This window comes from Salvelinus namaycush, chromosome 4 (assembly GCF_016432855.1).
Source record: "Salvelinus namaycush isolate Seneca chromosome 4, SaNama_1.0, whole genome shotgun sequence".
In the NCBI taxonomy this organism is placed as follows: Eukaryota; Metazoa; Chordata; class Actinopteri; order Salmoniformes; family Salmonidae; genus Salvelinus; species Salvelinus namaycush.
Genome location: NC_052310.1, coordinates 48,554,520 through 48,572,891, shown reverse-complemented (window position 1 = coordinate 48,572,891; position 18,372 = coordinate 48,554,520). Strand labels below are relative to the sequence as shown.

At 43.3% G+C, this 18,372-nt stretch overlaps 1 protein-coding gene across 6 annotated transcripts; it reads right to left on the bottom strand.

The window, feature by feature from the left end:
* Positions 1-333: 333 nt before the first annotated feature.
* LOC120046581 (alpha-actinin-2-like) lies at positions 334-17,843 on the bottom strand. Of its 6 annotated transcripts, XM_038991943.1 has the most exons (22): positions 16,841-17,843; positions 13,768-13,882; positions 13,562-13,681; positions 13,268-13,354; positions 12,960-13,047; positions 12,541-12,619; positions 8,002-8,083; positions 7,381-7,466; positions 6,839-6,931; positions 6,413-6,643; positions 6,023-6,170; positions 5,520-5,670; positions 4,896-5,004; positions 4,082-4,222; positions 3,768-3,950; positions 3,507-3,641; positions 3,238-3,417; positions 2,903-3,049; positions 2,443-2,505; positions 2,028-2,093; positions 1,710-1,868; positions 334-1,524 (listed from the first exon to the last, which is right to left on the bottom strand). In XM_038991943.1, the coding sequence occupies exons 1-22, from the start codon at positions 16,970-16,972 to the stop codon at positions 1,366-1,368; spliced, it is 2,754 nt and encodes a 917-aa protein (XP_038847871.1). In that variant the 5' UTR covers positions 16,973-17,843; the 3' UTR covers positions 334-1,365. The 6 variants fall into 6 exon arrangements, 4 of the variants coding, with proteins under 4 accessions (XP_038847871.1, XP_038847870.1, XP_038847868.1 ...); XM_038991942.1 differs by lacking the exon at positions 2,443-2,505; XM_038991940.1 differs by lacking the exons at positions 2,443-2,505; positions 16,841-17,843 and having other exon boundaries at positions 13,768-14,402.
* Between the last annotated feature and the right edge of the window lie 529 nt (positions 17,844-18,372).

Here is an 18,372-nt window from a genome sequence, read left to right as displayed (position 1 = left end):
TGGTGTCAGGTAACTAGGCTACGTTATCCCCACTTTGTCCTACATTACCATTTTGGCACAAAACGGCTCAATATACCCTCTCTGTGCTCATAATCACACTCATACAGTAAGTAGCCTTTGACTACAGGAATGCTACCATTGAGAGCCCTTGCCCTGCCAATCTTATCAAATGTAGGATATTCACATCAGATTTTGCAGATAATTTTTATTTATTTATATCCATGTTTGAATTGTGACTGTCATTTTAACTTTCATATAGCCTACTTTAATCAACTTCAATGAAAGGAAATACGGCTTTTACAGTTTAGGCCTAGAGAATAGAAAAACACAATGTTGTATTTAACTAAACTCTTTTATTATGTAAAGAAAAATAAACATCAGTGATGATCAGGAAGAGGGTTTATTGAATAATATAATCAAATCACTTCAAAGTACAAAGTTTACTGTCAACAGTCTCTCAAACGGTCAAATGTTTTTTTTTGTTGCTTTGGATTGAATAGTACATGGATTCTTTTCTCCCTCCCTGTCTTCAAATGGGAAATCCCAACTGCTTAACAGGTGGCAGGCTGAGAGACAGGCTTAACCCTCTTTGAGGTTTGATTCAAAGTATGTAGGAATTTGATAGGATTTAAGGAAATAAGCAATATCATCAAAGAGGCAAAGTTGTTCCAAACTCCTTATGTTCTCAAATAAGAAAATGTAACAATGATTTCTCTTCGCTTTGGGTGTGAGAAATACACTGTACATTGTGTTTTAACTGTGCAACCTATTATTTTATCAATCAACCATAGCCTATAACTGTTCTTCTTTATATATATATTGGGTAAATTGTGATGTGAGAAAAGTTTGCATGGAGCAGGAAACATGAGCTATGATTATACCACAAGTACATTTTGGTTACATAAACAACATCCCACTGGAAGCAAGCATCAGTTCAACATCTAGCATTGATGTTTTTGTCTTATTCCCAATTAGAACTCATGCAGTAGTTCCTAATAAGGCACTGAAAGAAGATGAGGAGAAAATGCTGACTATTAGCCTGCTATTTGTCTGTTCTAGCTTCATATCCAACTGCTGCTATTACTGTAGTCAATAAACATTATATTATATCTAACTATTGTAGCTTATATGATCATGTTATTCCTTAAAGCAGATAAGAAAAACTGTTATTCTATCTTCACTTCACCGCAGAACTCATATGAGGGAAACTATTGTGTTACAATAAGTGGCGAGATGTACTATATCTACCTATTGTGACTAACATAGGTAACCACCTTGCATTTACAGTGTGTTTGGTTAAAGGGAATTTCCTCCAGACGTATTGGGTGGGGTCAAGAGGTCACTTTTGGGCATCATCTTGCAGGGTTAGAGGTCACTCTCTCCATAGAGGGCAGTGGAGAAGGCGGTGTAGTCTAGCGCCCCTGTGGACCCCCCTGGGCCACTGTAGCGGGGCATCCTCAAGATGCAGTACTCTGCCTGGTCAGGGGGGAGCTCTCTCCTCAGCTCCTCAACCAGGATGTAGGGCTGTGGAGTCGGGAGAAAAACAGAGAGAACACGGGCTCATGTAGGTAAGTCCGCTTTAGCAAATATTAATAATCTGACAGAACAATATGCGTGTTGACCATTGTATGAATCTGCCCCATCTGTGTGATTGACATGTTCCACTCAATTGTCACACTCCCCGTTCACTTTCTCTCACACACACACACCTTATCGGCTGCCAGGATCCTGAAGGATGCCACAACCTGCTCGGCGGTGTCCGTGTCAGCGGTTTCTCTGGTCATAAAATCAATAAATGATTGAAAAGACACCATGCCAGTGGCACTGGGGTCAACCAGCATCATGATACGGGCAAATTCCACTTCACCCTGACAGACAGAGAGAGAGAGAGATATTAGAGCGAGATCAGAGACAAGAGCACTGATATCTTTGTTCGTTATTACACATAGAATATTATCAATACCTCTTGGTATTAGTATGCATTGTTTGCATACTGTAATTCTGCATGAGAACATTGAGACGCCTACCAAATCATAACCCATGGAGATCAGACAGGCCCTAAAGTCATCAGTGTCCATCGCCCCATGTTTCTTCTGTAGTCGGAGGTCAAGGGTCATAGGGTGGAGGTTGGGAGTAGGAGAGGAGGGAGGGAGACCAAGAGAAGATGGATGGTAGAGTAGTGGAGATCCGGTAGGGGAGAAGACCAAAGCTAACATCAGAAACATGTACACATACACACAACCACAGACGAAAGCTGCTACCACCTATATCGCCATAATGTAGTGTATTATTTAGAGCCCACTATTCAAAAATAGATAGAACTGGGAAAATATGTGAGGTAGCAGCAGATTTGGTCTGTTCTAGAAGGATGGAAGAAGCCTAAGTCGTCCACGAGAGTCAGTCAGGAATCATGAAAGGTTAGAGGTCAGTAGGGGTGAGTACCTGATGTTCATTGCCCACATGACCAAGGCTGATCAGACAGGTCTTGAACTCCTCACAGTTTCCCTGTGTTCTCCTGGGACCAGGTGTTAGAGTTCACTCAGAGGTGTCACACACACACACACACATGCAAGTGTCCACTGTCCATAACATGCAGCATTAAAACAATGTAGAACCAATATAAAAAATAGATTTTTTTATAGATCTATACATTACACTATCATACAATACAATTGGATTTGTATTATGTTTTCTAAACAACCAAGGCCACAGAGCAGTGACCATTCGATTACAGCATCAACAACAACATATTACCCCAGTTTCCTTACGCAGCTTCTGAATAAGATAGGCAAGACGGTAAAAAAAATTGTCTGTGGTATTATGCTACTTAACATGCCATTCAGGTTAAGGGTTATTATAGGAGACAGAACCGGGAGTCCAGGGTGTGGATAGAGTACTATACCCGGTCAAAATGGTTGAAGGAGGAGCGGAACTCGTGCATCTGTTCTTGGCTGATGCCCTTGGCGTCGCGGGTCAGGATCTGGGTCTCGATCTCGTTGATGGTGCGGGCGATGGTGGTGAGGAGGAGCTCCCAGCCCACACGGATGTGCTTTTACCATGACGATTAAACACACCGACAGATATAGACACAGACAGACAGATTAATCAGCTGTCAACAATGTATTCCAACAATGCACTTTGGGATCTCGATGACATCCATCATCATTATCCCCATTACCACTTCTAATCTATATAGACCGCATGTAGAGACCGTCTCTCTGTGGTGCTCTGCAGTACCTCCATGGTGTAGTTGGTATGCTTGTTGTCAAACACCAGGGATTCCTGGATGTGCTGGTGGTCTCCCTCCAGCTTGTCGATGTTGGGCTTGTAGGTAACAATGATGTGCTCAAACTGCTTCAGCTGGGTCATCTGGTCCTCCAGGGTACCGCCCACCTCCAGGGAGCAGCGCCCAATCTCCTGTCAGAACCACACAAGTGAGCAAATCAGGGTTTTGTTCCGGATCCAAGGGTACCCTTAGACACTAAAATGATGGTTGACTCTCTGACCTCCATCCTTGTCTGTATCCAGGGTCCTATGAGGTTAGCCTGGGTAGCAAACTGCCGTCTCAGGCTCTCGCTAGTATGCTGCCGGGCTAGCTCCTCCTGGAGGGAGCCTTCCCTCTGGGGAACGAGCTTCTTCACCTGGTCAGCAACATGGCAACAACACATACATCAATCTGACAGAAATTGGCTGTGTATGTGCATGCGTGAATGCATATGTGTGCATGCATGTCTCGTGTTTATGTATGTGAATTTTCGAGGTTGTACCTTGTCCCACTTGGCGAGGAGCTCCTCTGTGGTGATTGTGCTGTAGAGGTTGAGGAGGTTGGCCTTGATGCCGTAGCTCTGGGAGATCTTCTGCACCTCGTTGTGGATCCCCAGGATGGCCTGTCTCTCTCTGTCTGCCTCTGGGAGGGTGGCCTTGAACTGCTCATGGGCGGAGATCAGGCTCTGCAGGGGAGAAGGAGAGGAGAGGTTGCAGTGTACCTAGCAAGTACTTTGGGCACTGAACCAAAATTACATAGCTGCAACATTTGTAACAACCGTAGGATGATTAAATCATAACAGCGAGTATTACGTACCTGGACCTCATCGATCGTGTGTACAATAAACATATCCTGCAGATCCTCCATAGCCCCTTCCATCCAGTTGTTGAAAGGTGCTGATCTCTTGGCAAACTCCAGGAACAACTGATCAATGGTTTCCAGCAGCTTCTCTGTCCTCTGGAAAACAGGAGCGAGAAAAAACTTTGCCATTCATCTCATTGACAATTCATTAATATTGCTTCACCTGTTTGGGATGCTAATCCCAGGATGCATCACATTGACATGACCCAATTGACCCCTGAGTTTGGCAAGATGGATTAGACTACTCCCTTTGGGCAGGGGCAGGTGTCAGACAGCAGCCCATGTCAGTCACCCTAATCCCAGGCCTGGATAAGGGTCTTGACACATTTGCAGGTCATGAGCGTCCAGTATGGATCAGAGGGGCTCAGAGGAAGGGGACTGTGGGCATCCTGCCAGCCAGATACTGTACAGGCAGCCATATCTACATGAATGTGCCTTTAGTTCATCCCCTTATCTCGGTCAGCAGACTTAGTGGGCAACCAATAATACGCTGTGTCTTCATTCCCAAGACCCAATCCTAAACTATCTCAATAGAATATACATGAGATGTAGCTTTATTATGGATTAAGCGGTCCTGTGAACACTCCACCCCAACCCAAGGTTACGTCATTCACTGCTTTACCTCCTCAGTTCTCAACTGGATTCATGGAACTGGTTCTCTTTTCACACTACCAAGATGTACTGTGACGGCTTGCTTTTCACTGGGTTTAGCCCAGTTTAGCTGAGAACATAGCATGTCATGTCCCAAACCTCAACCCCCTCCACTCACCTCCAAAGCCTCTCTCCTCTTCTGGGTCAATGTACCAAGTTGATCCCACAGATCACAGATGCTCTGACACCTCTGGTTGACAGCAGCCACACCATGATAGTCCAGCTCACTGCACAACACCACAGGAAACATACAGGTCAATCTAGGGCTGGGAAGTTTACTGTGTTTTATTAGCATAATACTGGCATTGATGCAAGTACCAGTTTGGATTTTTACTGTACCTTCTCTATCACTATTTTAATTTATAGAAATAGAGGCACACAAAGACAAAACAAATGTGGTACAGTGTGGAAATTAGTTCAGGAAATGTAGAAATGTACAAAATTGATAAATGATCAGAATGGAGAAATCCCATTAACATAACTTAGAATGTATTTGTTGCCACACCTAATCACAGGTAATGTGCATCATACCATATTTATGTATTTTGAAAGTTCTATATCTTAAAAACGTGATTGCTGACATGCAAAACATTTGGGGACTATATCAACAATGGACTGGTTTTTGGGTGGAATTTCCCTTTAAGTAGAATGCAGATTGTATTCCTTGTCAAAGCCATGATTTTAGGAACAGGATTTGGTAGGGATGATGGTTAGGAGTGAGGGTTAGAGGAAAAGTCCGCACTTGAGCTCCTGTGCGATGGCAGCGATCTGCTCCACCCTGTCCTGGTGAGCAGCCAGGTCACTCTCAAACGCCTCGTGTTTCCTTAGTAACGCCCGAACCTCCGTCAGGGTGGCTGTCTCGTAGTCCTTCTGAGATAAAATCAGCTCTTTACCTTGGTCACAGAGAGAGAGCGAGATAGAGAGATTATTGTTTATTTCACTTTTGTATATTATCTACTTCACTTGCTTTGGCAATGTTAACATATGTTTCCCATGCCAATAAAGCCCCTTGAATTGAATTGAGAGAGACAGAGACAGAGACAGAGAGAGAGACAGAGAAAGCGAGAGCAACGGTCATGAATCTCCCGTTAGTCAAAACAAATGCTGAAGATTTACTCTGACATTTTCCCATTGAAACATCTCAAAGGATTTGGAGCTAATCACTTACATTCAAAGGTCAAACTCTAGACATACCAGAGACATAAGTAAACACTGCACAGACAGACAATAATAGCCCATACTGACCACTAGCCCAGGTCTCATGGGTGGTGGCTTTCTGGCAAAACTTTTCAGCCAGGTGGTCCAGTCTCTCCAGCCTGCGGATCTCGGTCAGAAGCCACTCCTCATAACCTTTCTCAGCCCCCTCCAGCCCCTGCCATGCACTGGCTATGTCCTACAGCCACATGGAGACACAAAAACACAGGTCAAAAGCAGCAAACCATCACGCTCAGTTGATATGCTATTAAAACAGCTTTTTAACTTTATCAACATTCTGGTAAGAGTGCCTTGGTCTTTACCTTGGTCTTTTGGATTACCTACATCCATAGCTATCTATAGCTACTGTACTTTGACTGGTGGCTTGTGTTTCATCAGTTTTATATGATTCATCATTGAATGTTGGGTGTTAACACTTACAGATACCATCTTTCCCTCAGAGGGCATAAAGGCGGGCCGGTTGCTGATGCGCAGCTTGGTCTGCAAGGTGTTGAAGCTGATCTCCAGCTGGCACTTCTCCTGCACCTTGGGGGGCTTGTGCATGCGGCGGTAGTCCCTGAAATCCTCCAGCTTCCTCTGCATCTCAACCATGGTCTTCTCTGCGGCCCTGTTCTCTAGCCATGGGGTGGTCCGGCAGATCCACTCCAGTAGCTACGGAATACAGAAGGTAATGATGGAGTGGAGCTATGGGGTTTGTGTGCTGTGTGTTGTTATTCCTCTCAATTCAATTAAGTTGAATTGGACTTTGAATTTGATTTGAATACTTGGAAATTTCCAAGTGGGGTAGAAGTATGTCCCTAAGAGAGTTCACCAATATGAAAGCATATATCCAAAAGTATGCTTTACCTCGCTGGCCAGCCTCTCGTATTCCTCCATAAGTTTCTCATTATCCTGATTCACACCCAGCACTTTACAGATCCTGTTGGCTGCTGTCTCAGCCTACCAAGGGGAGGGAGGAAAGAGGAAAGAGAAATGAGGTCAGGGAGGAAAGAGAGGTGAGGTGAGGGTGTTGTCGCATATCTAATGCAATTCCTCATACAATTACCCCCCACCCCACCAACATGCACACCATTTAAGTCATACATTTAAAGCAATCTGTGTGTGTCGTTTCAAAAACATGCATGTCAATGTCAAACTCACAATTTACCAAATTAGTATGATGTCAAACAACTTTCAGGCTAGCGAAGAGGACAGACCAGGATATGTGTTTTTGGTAGTGACGGGGAAATAAGACTATAGAAAATTTGAATGATTGGATTATCATGTGCTTATTTTAAGTGGAATGATTGACACATGGTAATCACCATCAAATGATTTGGGGATATTGTACACAAAACATATTGCATTCACAAACTCGATTCAAATTGTTCATGGTGCAAGCTGTATACCTGCTCAGCTCCAGCAAAAGCATGATAGAAGCAGGACACATAGGTCATGATAGCTCTCTCATCAGGCTTAGGAGTGTTGATGATGTCTACAGTGTGGACACAGGGACAGAAGAGGGTGACAGACAACAAGTAGAGAAGGAGGAAGACACTGAAGGTGGAGACAGGAAACACAAGAGCACAGACAGAGGAAAAGGACCACAGATAGAGACTCCACACCTGAACGTCTTAGCCCAGGGCTATCCTGGAAGGAAATTGGGTTGGTCTATGGCCAAGGGGTCTAAACAAGGACCTAAAACTTGACCAATGTGCCCTCACCTTCTGTACCATTGCAAATGTGTGATACAAACTGCACATATAGGTCATAACAGTCCTGTTGTCTGGCCTTGCTGCCCTTATCAAATCTGTGGGATACCAGGCACTTAGGACTTTATCATTACAATGTTCATACAAGTACAGACAATCCTCCTGGCAATCTCCTCCAGACAATCCTGCAACAAAGCCCATAGTCTGACTCCCACCATTACAGTACCAAATAAGATGGTTTATGTTTTCATATTGAGCAAAACAAGATGCCTATAGCTAATGCCGAATTCAAAACGTTGTTTCCTTAGAAGACATTACCTTCTGCATCCAGCATCTTGGGAATATCCAGGTGCTTCTCTGCTATTTCAAAGGCCAGGTTCAGGTTCCCCATAGGATCATCCTAGAAAATAATCAGTATTATAGAAACATACGTTCCAATTATATTGTTACATAGCAGTTAGCATATAGCTGTCTTTCAATGCCACCTTAACACTATTACACTTTTTAAAACTAAGATACAGTCATGTTTTCATTTACTTTTAACATGAAAAAATGTGCACATGTAAAGTATTTGAAATCAGATTACAAACTGTCCTGCACCCAGTGATGTATTAACCAAACAGGTGACAGACAGTCAGTAAGTGTCTCCTCACTAATGCGGTAGGGTGAGTCAGTTTGTTTAGTGGGAGGAGAGGGCTCATGCTGCTGCTATTGTCCTAAGTCTGTTCCACTGATGCTGGCTGAGGGGGGAAAGCCTGTTACAGGACAGTGGCAGCTGCAGAGATCCAGGGCGGGCAGATACCCATGGGCCTGTTCCCCACATGGAGCCATTTCAGCAAGCTAACGCTCATGGCTTACTCAGCCCACTCACCTGGAGCCAGACATGACAGCTGACAGGGCCTGTCTGGGTCCAATGCAAGCATGGGAGTGTTTGGGGGGGCAGCAGAGGTGTGTGTGTGTGTGTGTGTGTGTGTGTGTGTGTGTGTGTGTGTGTGTGTGTGTGTGTGTGTGTGTGTCTCCACGTGCATATGTACGAGAGAGAGAGGGGGAACACCTCTACTAAAACTGTCTCTTTTCGGTATTAAACAACATTCTGAATGGTTTGGGTTGCCCAGATCTATCCATTTTTATGTGTATTCCCAAACAACAATGGATAGATTGATTGCCCTATAAAGGGCTGCCTCATTTAGAGGTATCTGCCCACCACAGCTGAGGTAAACCCTGGGCTCTATTGGGATGTGGCTCATATTTCTTCATCTATTCACAGTCAGGGCTAAGTCAGTTCAGCCTCCTGGGAAAACCATAATGGACTATGTTACTTTTTTTTTAGATTAACAAGGATGGAGATGTACTGTGAATGTAATTCGGTATTATAAAGGCCACAGGTTACACGGTGGAAGGACACAAATCTGTATATTCAAATCTGTATAGTCTACTCTTTAAAGTTACAATCATCACATATTCTCCAAAAAATACGTACAGTTAGGGTACATTTCTGTTTCCGAGGACACAAACCTATTTTATGTACCCCCAATGGTCCACTAATGATTATTGATGGTACTGATCTGTACCTTTGCTTAGCAGAAAAGTTACCCATTTAAAATGTATTGAAGGTAGATATTTGTACCCACCATTAGATACAATAATGAATCCACCTGTGCCATCGTATTGACAGGATTAATGTATTGTAATGGCGGGGCCTCGTTAAATAGGAGGCGTGGTTTAGTGAGGGTGTGGCTTTCAGTAAGTTCTTTTTGGCCACCCGTGAGTGGAAGTTTTGTATCAGTTTAAGTGGTCTATGGTTATTCTAATTCAACTTTGAGCAGATCTGCTGCCAGTTCTATAAAAGCTTGCATTAGAGCAATTAAAGCACACTAATAAATTAAATAAATAAATACATGTAATTACCCAGTGTGTACTAGGCTTGGGCGGTATACTGTATATACCATAAACCAAGGTATTTGGAAATAGCCGAGGTGAGGAGGGGGATTGTTTAAGATACTCTTTGAAGAGGTAGGGTTTCAGGTGCTTTTGGAAGATGGGCAGGGACTCTGCTGTCCTAGCTTCCGGGGGAAGCTGGTTCCACCATTGGGGTGCCAGGACAGAGAAGAGCTTGGACTGGGCTTAGCGGGAGCTACTCTCCTGTAGGGGTGGGAGGGCCAAGAGACAAGAGACCAGAGTGGCAGAACGGAGTGCTCAGGTTTGGGTGTAGGGTTTGAGCATAGTCTGAAGGTAGGGAGGGGGCAGTTCCTTTTGCTGCTCCGTAGGCAAGCATCATGGTCTTGTAGTGGATGCGAGCTTCGACTGGAAGCCAGTGGAGTGTACGGAGGAGAAGGGTGACATGTGAGAACTTAGGAAGGTTGAAAACCAGGCGGGCTGCAGCATTCTGGATAAGTTGCAGGGGTTTGATAGCACAAACCGGCAGCCCAGCCAACAGTGAGTTGCAGTACTCCAGACAGGAGATGACAAGTGCCTGGATTAGGACCTGCGCTACTTCCTGTGTGAGGTAGAGTCGTACTCTCATGATGTTTTAGAGTATGATCCTGCAGGATGTTTATCCTAGTTGTTTATCCCCCCCTGGACAAACGTTGAATATTTAAGTAAGACCGTGAGATCTTGTTAGTGTGTGTGTGTGTGTTTATGCATATGTAGAAGTGTGAGCGAGTGCATGTGTGCTAAGAGTCAGTGCAAGGAGACTGTTGGTGTGGAGGTGGTCGGTCCCGGTTCAGGAGTTCAGCAGTCTGATGGCTTGTGGTTAAAAGCCGTCTCAGCCTGGTCTGAGACCCGATGCTCTGATACCATTTGCCAGACGGTAAAGGAGAGAACCATCCGTGGCTGGGATGTGTGGGATCCATGATGATGTTACGAGCCTTCCTCAGGTACCACTTGGACTAAATGTACTGTATGGGTGGGAGCCTGGCCCCAGTGATGGACTAGACCATCTTCACCACCCGCTGAAGGGCTTTGCAGTCAAAAGCGGAGCAGTTTCCGTACCAGGCCGTGAGGCAGCCAGTCAGGATGCTCTCAATGGTGCAATGGTAGAAATTGGAGAGTGTCTGGAGGGACATGACACATTTCTTCAAACAACTGAGGAAGTAGAGGCACTGTTGCACCTTCTTCACCAGAGTGGTGGTGTTGAGGGACCATGTCAGGTTCTCAGTGATGTGGACACAGAGGAACTTCACCTGTAACATTATTTTACATTATGAAGATTACCATAGTTTCTCAGAACAGTCGAGACAGTCACGTGTTTGTTTGTAAATAACACAAAGGGAGAACGTGGGAGAGGGTGAGTCCAGCTGTGTATTTGGTTTGACTTGCTAGTTAGCTAAGTGGCTGAATTAACAAAGAGACAGGACATCATAGAGTGCTTTGGATTAGTTATCTGTACAGCTGCAACTGCTATCTTGATTTCCTTGCGTTTTTTTATCCTCTCCGTTCTCGGTCCACTAGTCTGCTCCTCCACCCTCTTCTCCAAGCAGAGCAGGCAGGCAGGCCCATTGCCCTAGCGACGCCAGACTCCACACAGACACAGCATGCACACATGCTGCTCCAGAGTCAGTGCTCTGCAGTTCTTCCTTTAAAAAAGCATGCGCCAAAACTTTGTTTATCTGCACAAAGTCTCTCATTTACATTCGCTTGTAAATGTCCAAACTCACCAAAAAGGACATTTGGTAGCTACTACCTATATATGTATAACTTTATGAGCTGGATTGCCTGTCTTTGCAAATTGTTTTTATTTAGTTTGTGCTCGTTAGCAGATTTAGCTAGCAGCCTCTATGGAAATTCGCTAGTACTTGTGCTAATTTGTTAGCATTCTGGTAATAGTTTTTATTGATTTATTTTTGTTCGTTTTTAGCGATCCCTTGTGTACTAAGGCTGTAATACCATAAATCCTGGAAAGAGATAAGGACGGTATGACAATATGAAAATCTGGATACTGCCCAACCCTAGAGTGTACCATACAAACGCTAAGTCTATAAGAGCTTACTACTACACACTGCACACACAACAAAGTCTACTTTTATGATATTTCAAACACTGCTGTACCTACACATATGATACCTTCAGATTGTGATAGTTGATTAGATCTGGCCTGTGTTTGTGTCTGGCCTGTGTATCAGGGCACAGAAGGCTAAACCTTCCTTCCAGCTTTATACAATAGGGGGTCATTCAGGTGAGCATGTCAGTAAGACAGTGGATGCAGAAATCAGTAAAGAATAGATTGGGTGAGTTAAATTAGGGGTTCATTTCATTTTTTGGGCAAAGGGATCCGTGGAATAAGTTAAGATAATGGTATCCACAGTACCACACCAATTATAAATGTTTTAATTCAATACTATCACCCCCCAAAACATTTTTTTTAACATAAATGTACTTTAATTTAATCTTTAAAAATGCACAGTTTTCTCTCTGCCTCGTGGCAAAATGTGTAGAATTGAAGGATATTAGCTTGAAAACTGCAACATTTTCTCTCTAGTGCCAAGAGGCAGGCCTGTTAAAAAAAAAATCCCAGGCCTGAGAATTGGATTGTCCAGCCATGTACTGTAGAAGTCCTTGTAGGCCATTTTTAACACACTCGAGTTGTGTTCTGATCATGAGGGAGTCCCTGATGAATTTGCAAACACAAAAGGTGTCCCTGGCCCCAAAAAGTTTGAGAACCCCTGAGTTAAACATAATGAAACACTCTCTTATTTCTGCTTCTCAAAAGTCAACCCACCCACATCATAACTTTCTATTAATCCACACTGTGGGAAAAGGCTGGAGTTAATATTATGGACATAGGGAACCCTTCTCTGTTAGTATGTGGGAGGCACCAGACACCATCATGGTTAGTGATTGGGACACACGAGAGACCTTGTTGAGCTTAGCATAGTCGATAAGGTCAGGTCTGTGTCTGTGAATCAGGGCGCAGAAGGCCAGTCCGTCCTTCCAGCTTCACCAGCAGGCAGCAGAGAGAACCAGGTCAGAGGTCAGATTGGCATGATAACTGAGTAAAGCAGAGGTCACCAACACTGGTCCTAGAGAGCTATAGTGTGTGCAGGCTTTGCATCTCTTATTACTTATTACTAACACATTAGTATAGAAAATAATAAAATAGAAAAATACCTATTAGGCATCTTCAAGGAGTCTTAACATTCAAAATCAAAATAACAAAATTATCCTTGTAATGAACTTATTAAAACAATTCCATATAGCTAAGTTGAACACCATCAACTGGGGTAGACAGGGCTTGGACTCTAAAGGGTTAGGAAAAGACTCAAGAGTGTTCTCACCTAATGTGGAAGTTCTGGACATTGACATTTCTGTAGGGGGCAGTCTTTCTCTGGCACCACAAGAGAAGGCCTTCCTTTGCAGATGTTTCTGAAAGGAGAGAGAAATATTTGTTCAACAGCAATATTCCCCAGTGAGATCTATATTTCATTAAACCAGGAAGGCAATACAGATCATCTGTCCAATAAGGTAGCTGCAGTATAAAAACACTGGGAATCCATATGCAGGACATAACTTACTATACAATAATTACAAAGGCAGGTTTTTTTCCACTCAAGTACGCTATTTTGTTAGAATTGTCCTATATTACCTTCTACAGAGATGTCCTGGATTGCAAAGCGGAGGATGATGGTCCATATCATTCCCAGAGTCATCTTAACGTTACCATCCACAATTTCTGAAGAGAAAAAATCCAACTACCATCAGATCCATCACATAATTGTAAAAGTTAATGTAAAATGGACTGTAAAGTTTTACAACATTGTGGAACACTCTACCTTTGATGAATAAGACCTGCTTCAGTGAATTAGATAATTGATTATTCAAATGAATCAAAAGATACTGAGCTGCCAACAGGTAAAGTACAGGCCAAATAAAATATCACCTTCAGCTCCAATAGAGACGAGTTTCACTCCCTTGCTGGTGATGAAGTCTAGGGCTTTGTTGACATTGGCAATCTTGTGAAAACGCATCTTCCCTCTGTCAGGCTTAGGTAACCTCTCACCTGAGGGAAGGAGCAAACAGCATTAATTTCTCTGTGAGTACCAATCAATTTATTCAACTATCAACTATTTAGTCAACAAACAGTACCTGAAATAATTTCCAAGAGAAGCATGAGTTTGAGGCCATTCCTGAAGTCGTCCTCAATGTTCTCAATCTGTGTTTCTGCTTTCCTCAGGTGGGAATTACACCAAGCTGTGAAGGTCTACAAATAAAATGATATTTTGGTGAGTAAAATACAAATAGTAGAATGTAAATTCCCATAACTTAGGATCTTATTCGTCACATTCTACCTTATTCGTCAAAGGTAGAATGTTCCACAATGTTTAAAAACTTTACAGTCCATTTTACATAACATTTTCCAATTTACCCTTCCCAGTTGAAAGTGTTTGCCATCTATACTCTATGAAGGTAGCTACTGTAAGTGTAAAGCTTGGTTGTAACATACTATAAGATAACAGCTTAGCATGACTTAGCCAGAGGCCATCAATTGTGATGACTGTGGTCCCTATGGCAAGTGCCACATATTGAGATGTATCCTATCTGTCGAGGGTCAGCAAACCCCTAGGTTTCAAATTACACCTTCCCTCCAACCAACCTACTGCCTATAAAGGATAAAGGATAAAATAATGTGTTCTCCGATAACGCTCATGCTTTCAACTGTATCCTGATGCATGACTTAACCTCTTTCAGCTAGGGGGCAGAATTTTTATGTTTGGAAAAATTACGGTTTTAAATTTGGTTTTAAATATACTTAAGTATCAAAAGTAAAAGTATAAATCATTTCGAATTCCTTATATTAAGCAAACCAGATGGCACCATTTTCTTGTTGTTTTTTTTATTTATGAATTGCCAAGGTCACACTGACATAAATTACAGACGAAGCATTTGTGCTTCTTGAGTCCGCCAGATCAGATGCAGTAGGGATGACCAGGGATGTTCTCTTGATAAATGTGTGAATGGGACCATTTTCCTGTCAAAATGTAACGAGTACTTTTGGGTAGTACAGAAAATGTATGGAGTAAAAAGTACATTATTTCATTTCAGAATGTAGTGAAGTAAAAGTTGGCAAAATATAAATAGTAGAGTAAAGTATACATCCCCCAAAAACTACTGAAGTAGTACGTAAGAGTATTTTTTACTTAAGTACTTTACACCACTGCTGATGATATAAGGTGTCAAATGTAGCCTGCTCTGGTGGCCCTAGTGATAAGAGACAGGAAGAAAACATTTTAACTGAATATCAAAATGAGAGGAAAATGTCACATGCATACAGTGCATTCTTCTCTCACGTGTTTCTCTTTGAAAAGAAAAAAGCCACACTTTTACTAAAATGATAACAAGTGCCTGATGATCAAAAAGGATAAGTGGAACTATAGCCTTATTGCTTTCGCTATCTATCCAGTCCTTCCAGATACTGTATGTGAATACCGAAAGGGCAAAGGCTAAAACGGGTGGGGGCTATGGGCCTTAATTGAAATTAATCTTGCCGTGTCACAAACTGAGAGTGATCTGCAGTTTATTGAATGGAATACATTGAACATCCCTTCTCAAAATGCCTTACTGGATCAGCCTCAATTAGACTCCTTACATCACTCAGGAATGTGATCTGTCAATCTGCTTCCAGCTTTCATCTACACAGTGTTGACTGTACTGTGCATAAACACAGAGAATGTTTGTATGCTTCAGTGACATGTTGTATTTTCAAGCCATTCCAGTCCACACAGCATGACTGGGGGAGTGATCCTTTGGCCCTTAAGAACCTTAAATTCTTATAGTACATAGCCTGGTCCCCCAGAGGGCTGTGGGTTAACGCCACCCGCCTGGAGAGGCTGCCCTGTGGAATGCCTGTCTAAATTAGGAATATTAGAGGCTTTGGAACAAAGGACGCAGCATGACAAAGCAGACCAAAGTGTACGTGACATTGAACTGCTGCCCCCTCGTTAAACATGACTAGTCTTCCAGACCTAACCCCCGCCAACCTCATTCCTCCCTCCAACAGCCCTAACGTTCAGAGCTAAATATATTCATGAACCATGTCCAATAGGGACCAACCCTGTCATTGAAGGAGGTGTTCAAACACATGAACTGGTTGAAGGCTGTTTATTCATTATTTTCACTCTTGGTTCCAAGAATCATGCCTAATTTGCCTCTGTTCACCAAACCCGGCTGAATCAGGTGGCACACCTAGCCTGTGCTAGAACATGGTAGCCTAATTGGCAAGTTAGTGTACAAAGGTAAGGACAGTTCAGTGTGCCAGAAGGTCTCATTCAAGGGCAGCCCTGTCTTCCCTGGTGGCTCTTACTGGGTAATAGGATTAAAGTGGAGGGAAAGCTAATAAAGAGCCTTAATTAAGATGCCAAAGAAGTTACTGAGAACTGCAAACAAATCCCATGTGGTCAACACTGCTATCCAAGTATACCATGCTTATACCATGCAGAAGGCACCCAGTAGGCCTATAGGTCTTAATTAGCATGTACCTAAAATACCCACAAAATACATATTTGCTTTGCCTTGTTAAATGAAGATAGTTGAGACACAGTTCAACCTCTTCCATGACAATAAAGTGTGAGCATTTCTGAAGGAAGACATACTGTAACCTCCTTCTGTATTAGACCAGTTGACAGATAGGCTACTGAGTTGGGAGCCTATATTCAGATGCTTGGTACAGTATTTTGTGGTTTCTATAAACAAAACAATTCCACACCAAGGACACTTGATTAACCCACTATAATGTCTTTTGGTCTTGAGGTTAAAATTAGATATAGCATCCATTCTAATCCCAAGCACGCCATCGTGTGTTAAGAAGCATCTGTTGACAGTTCACATTCCTCGCGTATCAGTGGAATGGCAGCAGTTTCGAGAGCCGCTCATTGAGCTATTGTTAGCTGGTACCCATCGCATCTGTCCGTCAATATTCCCGTCAACTGGAGCCAAGACAGACCCCTTGCTCCGTCTGAACCCAATACCAGGAACCAGAGACGCTTTGAAGTCTGAGCTCAACGTGAATAACTTAATATTTAATTATCAAACAATTTGGAAATGCAAACAAATTTTTATTTGATGTCATGTAAACTCCCAACCCGGTGCGTAAAGTAATGCAGTGCATAAAGTTAATTTGTTGAATTGGTTATGTGCATGTCGTCATCTTCTCTCGATTTACCTTTCTTTGCTGTTTTTCCCAGGCAGGGTCCAGCAACATGTCCCTGTCCCACTCATCATCCTGTATCATGTAGTCCTCCTCATCTCCGAATCCGTTATCATAATGCACCGTCGTCTCTATTTGGGTAATCATCGCGTCCTAAGTATTTGTATTTCCCCAAATTCACTGCGTTTTTGTCTTCCAATATCCTTATGTGTTTTGACTCTGATAATGAATTATTGACCTGGGATGGGTAACTTCCACTCTCCCTCTCTAGCTCACTCCCTCACGCTTGCCCGTGTTCTGTCTGGCCGCAGTTGCCACAGCCGGTCAAGCGCTGACATCAATTAGTACTGACAGGTCACGTGACAGGCGCGTTGTGTATCAGGGCGCTATACACAGGGGAGAAAACTGCTCTACTGTTCACAGACCCACGGGCGCCACACACACACACACACAAGTATTTGTTTCATTAATATAATATCAGTATGATTGTAAGATGGATAGTTATATTGTTGTAATGATAAATTGAGTTTCAAATGCTATCATCTGTGATAATACATTCTGGAACAATAAGTGCTTTCACATCTGAGTACACACAGAAGTGCTCTAGGACACCACAGGATAACTGAAGTGATTAGGATGAGAAGACATTGCTCTTGGAATTTGATTCCCAGGTTTGGACACTGTCACTTCCAACATTGGAGACCTAAGGAATATGATTCTGGTGATTCTGCAAGCAGGTCCTAGCAGTGACTTAACATACATGCGTATACACACACACACACACACACACACACACACACACACACACAATAATGTATTTCTGATTAAACCAAACACACTATCATTCACAAACGCACAGCAAAGCCTCCTCCCTAACTGTTCCATAAAAGCATCCCCTCTTCCAATCAAGCGGGGCAGTTTTTTTTTCACCCCTTTTTTTCTCCCCAATTTCGTGGTATCCAATTGATAGTAGTTACAGTCTTGTCTCATCGCTACAACTCCTGTACGGAGTCGGGAGATGCGAAGGTCGAGAGCCATGCGTCCTCCGAAACACAACGCAACCAAGCCGCACTGCTTCTTGACACAATGCCCATCCAACCCGGAAGCCAGCCACACCAATGTGTCGGAGGAAACACCGTACACCTTGCAACCGTGTCAGCGTGCACTGCGCCCGGGCCGCCACAGGAGTCGCTAGTGCGCGATGAGACAAGGATATCCCTGCCGGCCAAACCCTCCCTAACCCGGACGAAGCTGGGACAATTATGCGCCGCCCCGTTGGCCTCCCGGTCGCAGCCGGCTGCGACAGACCTGGACTCAAACCCAGAATCTCTAGTGGCACAGCTAGCACTGCGATGCAGTGCCTTAGACCACTGTGCCACTCGGGAGACCCTAAACACACCCTTTCTTTGCATGAGAGAGTACATAGCATCTCTCAAATCCAGAGATGCTTTTATAAATCATCAAAGCCTACTTCTTTTGGATATTTGAGTGAAAATGGCCTACAAAATACCCAGGTCAACAAATGAGAATAAAAAATAAAAACATCA

Bases quoted from the DNA above. Each gene is read 5' to 3' on its own strand.
- LOC120046581 (XM_038991943.1), bottom strand. From the start codon at position 16,972: ATGATTACCCAAATAGAGACGACGGTGCATTATGATAACGGATTCGGA. The intron at 5,671-6,022 runs GTCAGTATGGGC...TCTGTGACCAAG, and splicing joins CCATGAGACCTGGGCTAGTG to GTAAAGAGCTGATTTTATCT. The intron at 4,223-4,895 runs GTGAGTGGAGGG...CCTGTTTTCCAG, and splicing joins AGAGGAGAGAGGCTTTGGAG to AGGACAGAGAAGCTGCTGGA.